This window comes from Narcine bancroftii, chromosome 2 (genome assembly GCF_036971445.1).
Source record: "Narcine bancroftii isolate sNarBan1 chromosome 2, sNarBan1.hap1, whole genome shotgun sequence".
Classification (NCBI taxonomy): Eukaryota; Metazoa; Chordata; class Chondrichthyes; order Torpediniformes; family Narcinidae; genus Narcine; species Narcine bancroftii.
Window position 1 is genome coordinate 81861849 of NC_091470.1, and position 16281 is coordinate 81878129.

The 16281-nt window shown below is 36.9% G+C and overlaps 1 protein-coding gene across 3 annotated transcripts in view; it reads left to right on the forward strand.

The window, feature by feature from the left end:
* The window catches only part of ino80 (INO80 complex ATPase subunit), a 282382-nt gene that overhangs the window by 255425 nt on the left and 10676 nt on the right, over nt 1-16281 (forward strand). For all 3 annotated transcript variants that reach the window (XM_069917252.1, XM_069917251.1, XM_069917253.1), the window contains 4 exons: nt 6327-6399; nt 12323-12481; nt 13330-13432; nt 14486-14574. In XM_069917252.1, coding sequence (XP_069773353.1) covers nt 6327-6399; nt 12323-12481; nt 13330-13432; nt 14486-14574 — 424 coding nt within the window. The remainder of the gene's footprint in view (nt 1-6326; nt 6400-12322; nt 12482-13329; nt 13433-14485; nt 14575-16281) is intronic.

Below are 16281 nucleotides of genomic sequence, written 5' to 3' on the forward strand. Positions count from 1 at the left end.
TAAGTTAAATTGTTTTGATATATATCCATTTACTGTCACTTTCGCCAATGGCCCCTTATATAATTAATATATTAATTCAATTAATATATTCATCCAATTAATATATTTCTCTGGTAAGCTCAATTTTTGTAGTACTTTGAATAAATAATTCCATTCTACTCTGTCAAAGGCCTTATCTGCATCTAAAGCAACCGCTACTGTTGGAGCTTTATTTCCTTCTACTGCATGAATTAAGTTAATAAATTTACAAATATTGTCTGTTGTTCATCTTTTTTTAATAAATCCAGTTTGGTCTAGATTTACTATTTTTGGTACATAGTCGTCTAATCTGTTTGCTAATAGTTTAGCTATTATCTTATAATCTGTGTTAAGTAAAGATATTGGTCTATATGACGCTGGTGCGAGTAGATCTTTCCCTGTCTTTGGTATTACTGTAATTATTGCTGTTTTGCATGAATCTGGTAAGCTTTGTGTTTTATCAATCTGGTTGATTACGTCCAGGAGGGGAGGAATTAATAAATCTTTAAATGTTTTATAGAATTCTATTGGGAATCCATCCTCTCCTGGTGTTTTATTATTCGGTAGTTTTTTTATTATCTCTTATATTTCTACTATTTCAAATGGTTCTGTTAATTTATTTTGTTCCTCTGTTTGTAATTTCGGTAGTTCAATTTTAGTTAAAAATTCATCTATTTTGTCTTCTTTCCCTTCGTTTTCAGTTTGATATAATTGTTCGTAGAATTCTCTGAAGTTTTCATTAATCTCCGTTGGATTATATGTGATTTGCTTGTCTTTTTTCCTTAATGCCAATACCATTCTCTTAGTTTGTTCTGTCTTAAGCTGCCACGCTAGAATTTTGTGCGCTTTTTCTCCTAGTTCATAGTATTTCTGTTTTGTCTTCATTATGTTCTTCTCCACTTATATGTTTGTAGTGTTTCATATTTTATTTTTTTATCTGCCAATTATCTTCTTTTAGTTGTGTCTTCCTTCATTGCTAATTCTTTTTCTATATTTGCTATTTCCCTTTCCAACTGCACTGTTTCCTGATTGTAGTCCTTCTTCATCTTGATGAACGCTTTCATTGCGTCCCATAGTATAAACTTATCTTTCACTGATTCCGGATTTATTTCAAAGTACATTTTAATTTGTCGTTCAATTAATTCTCTAAAATCCTGCCTTTTAAGTAGCATGGAGTTTAATCTCCAACTATACATTCTTGGAGGGATGTCCTCTAACTCTATTGTCAATATCGGGGGTGAGTGGTCCGATAATAGTCTAGCTTTATATTTTGTTTTCCTAACTCTGTCTTGCATACGAGCTGATAACAGGAATAGGTCTATTCTTGAGTATGTTTTATGTCTACCCGAATAATATGAATATTCCTTTTCCTTTGGGTGTTGTTTCCTCCATGTATCCAAAAGTTGCATTTCTTGCATCGATTTAATTATAAATTTGGTTACTTTGTTTTTTCTGTTAATTTTTTTCCCAGTTTTATCCATGTTTGAATCCAAAATAAGATTGAAATCCCCTCCTATTAGTATGTTCCCTTGCATATCTGCTATCTTCAAAAAGATATCTTGCATAAATTTTTGATCTTCTTCATTAGGTGAATATACATTGAGTAAATTCCAAAACTCCGAATATATCTTACATTTTATCATTACATATCTCCCTGCTGGATCTATTATTTCCTCTTCTATTTTGATTGGTACATTTTTACTGATTAATATAGCTACTCCTCTAGCTTTTGAATTATATGACGCTGCTGTTACATGTCCTATCCAATCTCTCTTTAATTTCTTGCGCTCCACTTCATTTAAGTTTGTTTCTTGTACAAATGCTATATCAATTTTTTCTTTTTTCAATAAATTTAGCAGTTTCTTCCTTTTGATCTGGTTATGTATTCCATTAATATTTAAAGTCATATAGTTCAACAAAGCCATTTCATACTTTGTTTATCTTTCCTTTCCGTTTCCTCATCATCACCTTTCCTTCTTATCCATTTCTGCTTTCTTTTTTTGAACACTTTATAAGACAACATTTCTAAAACATAAAACATTTCCCCTATTCTCCTATCTAAAATTCCTTTAACCCCACTATCCCCTCCCCTTCCTGAGTTGCCCTTTATCCCTTGTTGGGCAACCACATCTCCCCTCTCCATTTGGATTTGCGAATTCACTCACAAGCGTCAACTGATTTCGCAGTGATCGTAACTCTTCCTCACCCAACCCCCCCAGAAAAGATTTTAATTTTCATATACAACAAAGGTCACTCTCTTAATTCCCCCCATACTTCCTTTCTTTCCCTTCTTAGTTCTTACCTATATTCTATTTTTTTTTATATATATACATACACACATACACATACATATATATATATCAATTTTTGTTCTCTTTACATATCTTCCTCTCTCTGTCTGTTTTGTAGTTGTCCTGCAAATTTTCTTGCTTCCTCCGGATCCAAGAATAGTCTGTTTTGCTGCCCTGGAATAACTATTTTAAGTACCGCTGGATACTTTAGCATAAATTTATATCCTTTTTTTCATAGGATTGTTTTTGCTGCATTAAATTCCTTCCTCTTCTTCAGGAGTTCAAAACTTATATTTGGATAGAAAAAAAAAATTTCACCTTTGTATTCCAGTGGTTTCTTTGTCTTCTCTTATTTTCCTCATTGCTTTCTCCAATATATTTTCTCTTGTTGTATATCTTAAGAATTTTACTAGAATGGATCTTGGTTTTTGTTGTGGTTGTGGTTTAGGGGCGAATGTTCTGTGTGCCCTTTCTATTTCCATTTCTTCCTGTAATTCTGGTCTTCCTAGGACCATGGGGATCCATTCTTTTATAAATTCTCTCATATTCTTGCCTTCTTCATCTTCCTTAAGGCCCACTATCTTTATATTGTTTCTTCTATTATAATTTTCCATTATATCTATCGTCTGAGCTAACAGCTCTTATGTCTCTTTAACTTTTTTATTAGATTCTTCTAATTTCTTTTTTAAGTCCTCTACTTCCATTTCTATGGCTGTTTCTCGTTCTTCCACCTTGTCCACTCTTTTTCCTATATCTGACATGATCATCTCTAATCTATTCATTTTTTCTTCTGTACTTTTTACTCTTCTTTTTATTTCACTGATTTCTTGTGAAATTCTTTTACTGATTCCATATATTCTTTAAAAAAAAATATATCCATTGTCTTTCCCTTCCCTTCATCTTCCATTTCTCTGTGTTCTTCCTCTTCTTCTTCTGAGTCCATTCCGGGATCTGTGTCCTTTACCTTTGTCTCTTCTGGTTTTCTTGTTGGTTTGTTTGTTTTATTTTGTTGGGTATTTTTGGTCTTCTTATATTTATTAGAAGTGTCTTGCTGCTGGTCTTCTTCCTCTGGGTTGGTCATCTGTTGTTTCTTTGATTTCTTTTTACTCTCTTCTTTCTTGCTCTCGTTATTTTCTGTGTTTTCCTCTTGGTGCTTTGTTGTGGCTGTCAATTTCAGCTGTGGAGATCAACTCCTCAGCTGGTCCCCCCTCCCGTCAGTGTTATTTTTGTCTTGCACGGTTGCGCACTTTTGTTTGGCTCCGTGAGCCATTTTTGTAGTCCAGAGTTCGGGGCTTCAACTGACCTTAGGGAGCGGGCTTCTCTCTCCACGGCGGTCCTCCTCAGACAGGTGAGGCCTTCACCTTCTTCTTCCGACATCCTTTCTTCTCTTCTTCCCGTTGCTTTTTGCTTTTCCTTCTTCGCTGCCATTTTCTCCACGTTATTTTCACTTTATTTTGGTTTTTGTGTTTGTGCCTTCGTTTTTTCACTGTCTTTTTTTTACTTTTCTGGAGAGGGCTGGAGTTTCCCGACCGGCCACTACTCCATCACGTGACTCCTCCCTCAAGGTCTCGTTGTTGAAACTTCCCCCATCAGGGTTTTCCAGATGGTAACCTCTTTCTTCAGGCTACCACCACAGAGTTCCATTCTGTTCCTCTTATTCCAAGAGAAACATCAGACAGATAGCACTTTCAGCCATCCACTGCTCTGGGCCTTTCTGTTTCCAACCAGCTTGGTTCAGCTGTGACTGTTCAGTCTCTTTTCAATGTCACACATACTAGCTGAGAGGGCTTGTTTTCTCTCCCTCCCTCTCTCTCTCTCTCTTTTCAACTGAACTGCCAGAAAGACCATGTGACTCTCTCACTTGCAAAACCCCCACCTTCTTCAGCAAACAGGAGTTCTTATCCTTGGTCAAGATTTTGTCTTAGATAAACAAAACCCAGTAGAGACCTTTCAGTGCACTCTGTCAAAACCCTTGAAAAGAGCTTCCAACTGTCCATTCATTTTATGACATCAGTTCATTTAGTACCTACTTGTGAAATGTGCATCACATTCTCCAGATATCCTGCAATGTTATTGAATATGAATTCTTCAGTCTTTGCAATAAGATCTGTTTTAAAGTGTGTGTGTGTGTGTATGTGTGTGTGTGTGTTTATATATATATATGTGTGTGTGTGTGTGTGTGTGTGTGTGTATGTATATATATATATATATATATATATAAAACCCACTAATCTTACCAAAATCTCAAATATTTATAATCCATTACAGTTTGCATATATGCGGTTTGCATATTGGAGTTCAGTTGATGCATGCACAAGAGTTAAGGGCGCATATTCAATATCGTTAGGCCGCTTAACTCTCGCGCATGCACCATCTGAACTCCAGTACACGAACCCACCGCACATGCGCCAACCGAAAACTCACACATGCACACTGGAATCAAGTTGGCCGCGCCCAGCCTACAGACCCTGGAACGCAAACTAGCAAGGTTAAGTACGCAATTCCAACATGTGTTCATTCCGACATATGACTGATCCTTCAGTGTGAATTGGAGTCGTTAGTCAGGGAGTACCGATACTTTTTCCATTATATCATGGACTCATATATTGTTTAGCAGCCTCATGTACAACACCTCGTTGAAGTAAACAACATCTACTGGCTCTTCTTTGTGTATCCTGCATGTTACTTTGACATACTTTATCATTTATCTTCAAGTACCACATAACCTCATCCTTAATAATGAACTCTAGAATCTTGCCAAACATTGAATTTCAGCTAACTGGCCTATAATTTTTTGCTGAATATTTTAGTAGACTCTTTCTATTTAACCTTCTCCTATCATCCCAGGTTTAGATTTGTTTAAGTAGTTCAAGATTATTTGACACTTTTCTTTTAGGTTTTTCTCATCAACTCCACTGTCATCCTGAATCAGAAACATTTAAGAAGCATTTAAGCAGGCTCTTGAACAGGAAATGCACAAAAGAATACATAATGCAGGCAATTTAAATTTAACCACGAGTCCATGCCACCCAATTTACTTCCCATTAACCTGTACCCCTGATATGTTTTGAATGGTGAGAAAACCGGAGCTCCAGGAGAAAACTCAATGGGATTAGTATGGATGGTAAAAATGGTAATTGTGAACTAAAGTGTCTGGTTCTGTGATGTGTACCTGAATTAGGACAAACCTCCATTCAGATTATTAATTTTTGGCTGAACTCATATAGGCAGCCTTCAGTCAAGATCGGTGCTCATTGACAAGCCTTCTGAATGCTAATCTTCTGTCTCCTACCCTCCTTAAACAAATTCTACCTAAACCTCCTGCCCCCCCCACCCCCATTCAATCTTTAATCCATTTTCCAAAGTTGACCCTTGTAGGGTAGCCCTTAATAGTTTTGTTATCTCTTTCAAATGTACACTGCACTGATATTTTGATCTGAGTGAGTTGTTTGAATCCTTGAGTGCTTATTCTCTTGGAGTAATATCCAAATGTTCAGCCTTTAATTTATAAATGTTCATACTGGGAAAAATCAGGTTACTTTTAGGAAGCAAAATATCAGCACATTTTTAGCCTTTTATGCATGGTACATGAGCAAGATTTTGCTGCCACAGATGTTGGGTTTTGGTGAGACTACCCAGAATACTGCATACATTTATGTCATATTAGAGGAGCAAATGCTAGAGGGCATAGAATTAAGGTAAATGTGAGGTGGCTTGCAGAATTTTTTTTCTCTGCCCTGCGGGTGGTTGCCAAAGAACTGAGGTAGGTAGTGTCTCTATCAATAATAAAGTATCATGAGTATCTTGAGCAGCATTCTATCCTTTTGTATTGAATATTATGGGCCACATGGTGGAATGTGGGACTAGCTCATTGAAATGATATTTTTCCAGCATCTAGACATGTATGTAAAAGGTGAGTTTAAATCTTGAATCCAACCTTGTTCCTGGCAGACGCTTTTCAACAGATCTCAACCTCTCTGTATTTCATGTACGTCTTATTTGTCTTCCTTCCAACAGAACGGATATCTTTGTCTTCCTTCTCAGCACCAGAGCTGGTGGTCTTGGCATCAACTTAACAGCTGCTGATACGGTGAGGGATTCAATGTTTTGTTTTCATTGAGAGAGAATGGATGTTGAAATGTGCCATGTTAAAGGTTTCAAACTGTAACTTGAAACTTCTGGTCCTTTGAAGTATCTTGAATCCCTGATAGGTACCACTTCTAGATAAAGTCTGCAGACTTTTTTCTGGGTTTATTTTGGATGTTCCATCATGTTGGACAACTTCATGCAACCCCCCCAATGTACAAAATAATGATAGTTGAAATGGTCTCCTTTGTGAGACTGCAAGATAGGTTGATGATAGGAATCAGAAAATTATCTAGTACTCTGTTCCAAGCTCAAGGCAAATGCATGAATTTCGAAAAGCGATGAGGGAACTTGATGTCTAACCAATGTCCGGCATGTGTTTTTGGCATGGTGCACATTTTTTCTTTGCTCGAATGGGCAGCACAGATAACTTAGAGGTTGGCTTAATGTTTTTATAGTGCCAGCAACCCAAGTTCGAATCTGCTGCTGTCTGTAAGGAGTTTGGAAGTTTTCCTTGTGTCTGTGCATGGGTTTTCTCTGGGTGCTCAAGTTTCCTTCTACATTCCAAAGTATGGGATTAGTTGGTTAATTGGTCACATGGGTGTATTCAGACTCATGGGCGAGAAGGGCCTGTAACTGTCCTCTATCTCTAAAATTATTTTTTAATATTTTTATTGATTTTGTCAGAAATAGACATACATGTACAAAACATTTATGGAATACTCAATAATAATGACAAATTACATAAGTCAACAAAATAGCGCAACCATAATACAAAAGTTTATCAAAAAGAAAATTTTATCACGTATCTAAACCCCATCCCCAAACCAATGTTGTAGTGCTAAAGAAAACATGTACTTCGTTCCTGAAATAAAACGGCTTAATATTATGCCTATGGAAATAATTCAGGAATGATCCCCACAGCATTTAAAATCTTATATTTGAGTTATTAATTGAATAATGGATCTTTTCTAACTTTAAATAGGACTTAATGTCCCTCAGCCACTGAGCATGGATGGGCAGAGCAGCATCCTTCCATCTAAGCAGAATCACATATATGGCCAAAAGAGAGGCAAACGCATCCTCTCTAGCTGAACCAAAAAAAGAAACCAAAAGATTATCTTTAATCCTTAATGTAAATCTAGAGCCTAAAGTTTGAAACACATCCCTGCAGTATTTTTCAAGGCTAGGGCACGTCCAGAATATATAGATTAAAGAAACTTCTCTTACATTTATCACAACAAGAATTTGCATCTGAATAGATACAAGATCATTTAACTTTTGACATACAAGCCCTATGTACAACTTTAAATTGTAACAAACAATGACGGGCACATAAAACGTGAAGTATTGACCAGCTTAATAATTCAATCCCAAACCTCGTCCCATGATGAAAGGTTTAAATCCTATTCCCAGGCATTTTAATTTTAATTAAATCCATCAATTTATCATAAATAATGGATATTAAACCTTTGCTTAAAAGTTGTAAATTAAAAACTACGTCAGCAATGTTCGCGTCAGGTGACTCAGGGTGCCTCAATCTGAGATTGAAGAAAATGCCTGATTTGCGGATATCTGAAAAAATGAGAATTTTAGTAAATTGAACTTTTCAGAGAGCTGTTCAAATGACGCAAAACTGTTATCAATAAAAAGATCTTTGAAACGTTCAGTACCCAATCTGTGCCATTCATGAAAATCAGAATCATGCAAAAAAAGGTTGAAACAGATGACTGAATAGAATAGGACTTGAGAGAGAGTAAAACCATGAAGTCCAAGGTGTTTTCTGAACTGCACCTACACTCTCAGTGTGCCTGACAACAGGATTATAAATTGATTTATTTAAAGAATTTCCCTGTTGGAGATCGAAAGGTTGTGACTGTTGAAAATTAGTGAGAATTGAAGCCATAGACCATGAATACAATAATTTAACCCATGTAATAAAACATAGTACAAAATTGAATTTTTCTAAGATCATAAATAAATACATCCATTCAACTCGATCAAACACTTTCTCTATGTCAAGGGAAAGAACACATTCAGGAACTGCACTAGAAGGTAAGTACAAAATATCCAATAAGTGATGTATTGTGGTAGCGCACTCTCTCATGGCGAACTGGCCCTGCATGTAACGCCACGTGGCGGGCCAACCATGGGAAGATGGCGCTGTCAGGGTTTCTCGCTGCCTCAAGTTTCCTGCCCAGCATGTGCCTGGGGCAATGATTATGATGTCATCACGCATGCAGTGACTAAGTTCACGCTGCCCTTAAAGAGGCATGCGCTGAATTTGAATAAAACAGTCGTTAACGATGTTCAACGTGGTGGCTGTATCTTTCTTGTCTGTGGCCAGCTCCACGGTATATTAAAATAAGAGTAATGGTTTTTAATAAAAACAATCTGATCTTCAGAAATGATAGATGGTAAAATATTCTCTAATTTACGGGCCAAAACTTAAGCCAACATGTAATAAAGAAATTGGCCTGTAGGAAGAGCACTCAGTTGAATCTTTATCTTTCTTTACAATGAGAAATATACATGCTTCATTAAATGTTGCCAGGAGATTACCCTGCTTAAACGAATCAGATAACGCAGAACTTGATTGAGATGGGAAACAATTGTGAAAATGATATGGAAAAACTCCATAGGAAACCCATCAGGGCTTGGAACTCTTCCAGAATGCAATGAAGAAATAGCAGCAGATATTTCCTCTTGCAATATAGGGAGTAACATATTAAGCATTAGGCTAAAACCTAGGGGCCTGGAGGGTAAGGAGGTCCAAGCCACAACTCTCCGCAAGATTGTGTTTAACATGTCCAGTGTGGGCCAGAATCGGTGATGCATGTGGTCATTTTTGGGACCTGGTGACGGTGGCTTGAAGATTTGCAGTGTGTGCAAGGAAGGGACTCCAAAGTACCTACCTGTTGACACCCGTGGCAGTTAGTGAATAATGGGAGGGGTGTGCAGCCGGCGTTGTCTCAGTAACTGGATAAAAGTGAACCCACTAACCTAGTGAGACCGACTGTGTTCCTCCAGCATTTCTATGTGTGTTTTACCGCTAACCTTATAACCTTTTATTGAATTACTAGAAATTACAAAATTTAGGCTCATTACAGAATTTCAGGACAAAACATCCAAACAGGAATGATTTTATCCACTGCTTTAACATTTTGTTGAAATTAGCAGGGTCAGAAAAAAAGTTGCACATTAAATTAACTGTTAGATTTATATTAAACTAAATCAGTGATTTCTCTTCAAAAATAATTGTTGTACTGTGATTTTGCATGACCAAGTTTGATTAATGAATGGAAAGCCTCATTTGTTCCTTTGCTGTAGGGGTATTTGGTCTGTTATTATTCATGTGACAGTTGTAGAAAATGTGTAATGTATAAATTGCTTTGAATAAAATCTCAGCAAAATGAAAGGGAAAAGCCAAACTCGCATTTGTAAATTGAATTGTCAAATCACAGTGCTGGAGGAACTCAGCAGGTCTCACAGCAGCCATAGGAGGTAAAGATATATTACTTTCATTTTGGTCCTGAGCCTTTCTTCAGGGTATCTTTACCTCCTGTGGATGCTACAAGACCGGCTGAGTTTCTCCAGCATTTTTGTGTTTTACCATAGTTAATCCGCCACTGGATATAGGCTCATCTAATCTTGTTTGGTCGTCCAAAGAAAGCGTGGAAGTATTTAAGCAATCCAGGAAACTTCATCGAACTGCTCTCATTTGTGACTTCAAAAGTATAAAGTCAGGAATAAAATTTCCTGAATATATCATATATCTCAAAATGATCCGTAGTAGTATTACCATCCTCCTTTTGAATCTTTGTAATTTTCTGCTTGGCTTCAAAACCTCTCAACTGATTAGCTAAAATCTTACCAGATTTATCACCGTGAATATAAAACTGACTCTTACTCTTCAACTGCTGGCATTCAATCGGATATGTTGAAAGATCAAATTTAGTTTGAAGTTCAACTTGTTTTTTATATAATTCAAGATTTTAAATTTGATTTACTAATTCTAATATTTCTTTATTGGCCTTCCTTTTTATATCACGGTATAAGAAGTAATTTTCCACCTCAGAAAAGCTTTCAAAGCATCTCAAACAATCAAACTAGAAGTTTCTGATGAAGTATTTGTATCAAAAAAAGTTATCTGCTCCTTCATAAATTTCACAAAATCATTATCTGTTAGTAAAGTCAAATTAAAACACCAGTATCTTTTTATTTGAGGGAGGCCAGGAAGAGTCATAGATAAAACAATAGGATCATGATCTGATGTTACTATACTCTGATAATTACAAAAACAAGTCAGTAGGATCAGTTGATTATCAATAAGAAAATAATCAATTCGCAAATAAGTGCAATAAAAGTGTGAAAAGAAAGAATTCTCTCTCCTATTTGGATAAAGATAACACCAAACATTAGAAATACCATAATTTGATTTTAAAAAGAAAATGAATTAATGAGGAAGATTTATTAGTTGTGGTAGGGATAAGAGATGAGCAATCTAAAACAGAATCTAACCAACAATTAAAATGCACATCATCTACATTAAGGGCATAAATATTAGCAAAAACCATCATTTTGTTATACAATTTCACGGAAACAGTGACATTACAACTATTTGTATCTGCTACAACCTTGTGATGAATTCTTATTTGATTAATAAGAATTGAGGCCCTCCCCTGGCTTGAGCATGAAAAGTCGAATGAAAATGCTGCCCCTCCACCTTTAATGAGGCGGCAATTATCACAACTACAAATATGCTTTCTTTGTAAAAATACAATAGTAGCTTTAAGTTGTTTAACATGTGAAAACATTTTTCTTCTCTTAACCAGATGATTCAAACCCTTTACATTTCAACTAAGGAAATTAATAGAATTATCCATACTTTTTCATAATATCCAGACTCCTGGTATCAGCCTTGAGGCAAAAATTTGAAACTAGTGATAAATTGTAAATAACCCTTACAAGATCAGAACTTGTATAGATTCCTAAAGACATAACAATCTTGAGGAAACAACCCCACACCCTCCCTCCAACCCTAAAGCCAAACAGCTTCTAAATATGTCAACAACAAGTTCTCAAAACAAATCTTGCACCCAAATAAATCTTCCTGTAGGACATGTTATCTCTCGCTCCATACCTGTTAATGTAAATATAATCAGCACTTCCAAACAATACTTAATTCTATTATGACTACAACCAAAAAAAAATTTCTTTTAAAATTTCTCGTGCAATTTTAAAAGGTATATGATAAAGTAAAAAATTTGAACCATTATTAAAAAGATAAAAATGATATATAATTCTCAATATTATTCTCGTGACAATTTAATAGCTCAATGAATTTAATACAAAGAAAAATACTTGTATATTTTGGCCTCATTTGAATAGTTTTATGGTATATCCAGCTTATAAGCCAACTCCCATTTTCGGGCTGTCTGCACCTCCCAGCAACAACCCAAAAATTTTTTAAAACACACCAATCACCAAAACTGTAAATTAACAAGTTTTTTAAAAAGTTTAAAAAAAAACTTCAGCCTACTAGGCAGGAGCAGGAACCTCTGCCTATTGGGCTGGAGTGACAAACTTATTGTCCCAAGTAGGAGCGGGAACCTCGGACCTACATGGCAGCAGCAGCAACCTCGTTCTCTGGAGCAGAGATAGCCCAACACTGTGGGAAGGACAAATATCTTTTCCATGAATATGTGCTATAATAAGGCTACATCATATCTTCATGTGTAAGATCGCATGCTTAAATCTCATGATATTGCTAAAGTTATTCAAGTTGATAAGTAACTAGGAAATTATTGATTAATCCTTGTACAACTTATCTGAAGAATTATACAAATAACTGACTTGTCAAGGTCAATGGTTCTTTAACACAAGGTAATATGTGAATTTCATTTGGTCATTATCTCTCATTTCAGGTTATATTTTATGACAATGATTGGAATCCAACAGTGGATCAGCAAGCTATGGATCGAGCTCATAGGTTGGGTCAAACCAAGCAGGTAACTGTGTATCGACTCATCTGCAAGGGAACAATTGAGGAGCGAATCTTGCAACGTGCCAAGGAAAAGAGTGAGGTACTAAGCCGCACTGGCATGCACAGAGCATATTTAATTAATGTTTTGAGTTCTGTACTGGTGAAGGTCTGGAAGCACATCTATTCCAGAAAGACCTCAAGTGGCAAGAAACTCACTGAACATAATGTGATCTTCATTACCACTGAAGTATATGAAATAAGAGCAACTGTAAGCAATTAAGCCCCTTGTACCTGCAATGTTGTTTGACAATATTGTACTGGATACTTTACCTCAGTACTGAGTTTCCAGAAATCTTGATGTCCTTAATATCCTGAAATCTATTGAACTGTTTTAAATAAGCCAGTGCCTGAGTCTCCTCAGCTCTCTATATTAGAAAGTTCCAAAGATTCGCTACCTGCTGAGTGAAAATATTTTCCCAATCTCTTAAAATGGCCTGTTCTTTAATTTGAGACTGTGACACATTATTCAAGATTCCTTAGTCATGGGAAATATTGTCGCCAGATTTATATATTATGCCCTGTGATAACTTTGCATGTTGCTAGCCTATTCCATCTGTCCTTGTATGACAAGTCATTTTCAGAACCATCACTACATACCCTTCATACCAAATGTAACCTTCCTTGGAAAAGGAGACCAAACTTGTACGTGATACTCCAGACTCACTGTCACCAGGGCCCCATATCATTACTTTTCTGATTGCTATGAAGGCTAGCATGCAAATTTTCATCCCATTTGTAAGCTATGCAAGCATGTTTGCTTTGTGACTCGTGTACAAGGACTCCAGGTCCATTTGACATCAGCATCAATATAGTTCCCCAGTTAAAATTTGCTCAGTGTTTTTATTCGTCCTTGGTCTAAAGTAATTTTAATATTTTCTTCACAAACAGATTCAACGGATGGTCATTTCTGGAGGAAATTTCAAACCAGACACACTGAAACCAAAGGAAGTAGTCAGCTTGTTGCTGGATGATGAAGAACTGGAGAAGAAATGTAAGAAAAGGCCCTCTGGTTCAAATCATATTTTTTTCCCTTTTTGCACTTCCAAGTGGAATTGTCTCTTCTCCAGGTGGCACTGCTGTTAGCTATCTTTATGTTCCAGGGACACTTGCATTATATATGTGGCCGTTCATTTTCAAGCCTTGGAAATTAGTGCTTATAGATGGTTTCATTTTGGTCTCACAGCCAAACACAAGTATATGCATACACTATCACACACTCACTCACTCATGCAGTGATTCGCAGCACCTCCTCCAATCTTGCCTCCTGCAATCTATGCTCTCAGTATGGCCTCCTCTACATAGATGATATCAAGCACAGTCTGCACAGTTGCTATGCCAAGTGCCAGCCCTCTGTCTGCAGATGGCTACCTTGAGCGTCTAATTGCATGCCATTTCAACACTCCTTCCCATTCCCACACCAACTTGTCTGTCCTCAGCCTTCTATATAACCAGAGCGAGGCCAAATACAAGCTAGAAGAACAGTACTTCATATTCCACCTGAATAGTCTACTACCCAATGATTTGACTATTGAATTTTTCAATTTGAGGTCATCTGCATGATGACCCTTCTCTCTCCTTGTGATCCATCCAGGTTCGCTCACCCCTACTTCTTTCTAAACAACCCCGCTTCCCACACTCATTATTTCCCCTCCCTCATCTTGTTCCATCTGCTCATTGTCTGCAATTGGGTCTCCTACCTCTTCCCCCACTGGTTTCATCTGATCATCACTCATCATTTATCTGGTTCCACTTACCATCTTCCAGACATCAGATTCCAGAATCTGCAGTCTTATGCATCTTCACATTATCTCCCAGCTTCCCCTTCCCAACCTGACTCCAGCTGCAATTATTCCTCTACTCATGCGGGTCCACCTATCACTTGCCAGCTTTTGCCTCGCCCCTCCCTCTCATATCCCTTTATACTGGCTAACTCTCATTTTGTGCTGCATCACTCTGTGACTATAAAATTGACTCGCTTGGCTCACAGGTTGGGATTGCTGTGTATCAGGTTGGGTTGACCATTTCTTTCTTTGTTTCTGGAAAGTGCGACTGCGACAAGAAGAAAAAAGGATACAAGAAGAATCGAATAAAGTGAAAGATCGAAAAAGGAAACGAGAAAAATATGCAGAAAAGGTGAAATTATTTTCCAAGCTCATGCTGCAATTTTACTGTTAGGTTTTTGTAATTTTGAAGTTTCTATTGCGATGGAAAGTGGCATTTAATCTGTCAGTCTTCCAGTTAATAAATACAAGTAAAATTATTAACTGAATTTAACTGACCCAGAACCAGTGATATCTGGAAAGATGAGTTCTTCTCAAGCAGAACATGTGCCCAGTGTCCATTTGCACTTTCTATAGAGTGATGGATATTAATGAAGCAAAGTCAGTGGTTCAATTATTTATTTAAACAATTAATTTAAATTAAATAAATATATTAAATTTTAACACTGACTTGGTGGCATGTTACCATTGTAGTTTGTGGAAGGAACTGATGCAGACCACCTCTGCACTGGTTATCTGCAATTTAGGGAAATGAAGCTCACAAATTAAAAACTGGAGTCTGATGGTTAGACACTCTGATGTATTATGGAGCTATCTGGGCAGATAAGAGAAACAGCAGGGTATGTCCATGAATGAGCCAAAAGTTAGCATTTGGGCAGCTGTTGTCTCCACAGCCTATGCAAATGAGAACAGAAACTGCAGGATGGAGAGCAAATGAATGAAAGTACCATGGTACAGGTGGTCATTCAAATCCAGATGTGAAAACCAGAGGCTTCCTAATGGGACAAGACGAATTAGGGGATAGATACTGGAGTTCCTCAGACTCTTCTTTGCGCATTGCTGGGGTTAAGGATGTTTTCTCAGCTGGAGAGGGGGAAATCTCAATCAATGAGATGTGTTCCATGAGGGAACAAATGACAAAGCAGAACCTGATAATATCTTGATTGCTACCTAAATCGTGTGGAAAGTCAGAAAGGATCAGAAAGACAGATAATAGGATTTCTGTTCAGGAAACTGACACCAGTAGTACATGGGCTTCACTTGAAATGAGGTGGATTCAGTGATTGAACAAATATAACTGGAGCTTTGAAATAAATAATTGGAGTGAGGAAAATTTATCATTGGAGAAGTCAAGGCAATAAATATAGGGTAATATGAAGAACATCTGGCTTTAATGATAGCTGAAAGAAATTAGAATAAAAGTACTTTTAAAAAAAATGGGGCTTAAAAACTGATAATTGCAAGAACCTGGTGAGCTGTGTTTCAGGGTTTTGAATGAAGTGTGGATTAAGAATCTCTGGTTGCCATATTCCAAAATTCCACAAATTCTAGAATGGTTTCAGCATATTGCAAGGTAGCAAATATAATTGCACCTTTTTTTAAAAAAAAGGAAGGGGAATGAAAGCAGCATAATGCAGACCTGTTAAAATGTTAGGGTCTTTTACTTAAAAAAATTAAAAGTGCAGTTTAAGTAAAATAATAGTAGATTGGGCAAAATCGGCGTGGACATGAAAGGGACGTCATGTTGAGAAGGAAGTATGAATGAAGGAATAGCAATGGGAGGCGATATGATCTGTTGAACCACTCATACTATTTGTAAGATCTTGGGAGCTGGCTCATGCCAGTCCCTTCATTTCCTTTGTATCCAAAGCTCTCACTCAGTTTGAAGATGTTCTGACTGACTGGTGTCCACATTCGTCTGGGTTTGAGGATTCTGAAGCATGATTTTCACACTTTAAAGCAGAGTTTTCTTAAATTCAGTTTGTACCTTTCAAACTGCTGGCTTCAAATTGCAAGTGGACTTGGTCTGCATGTGCAGGCCTTAGGAGAAGAGTGGATT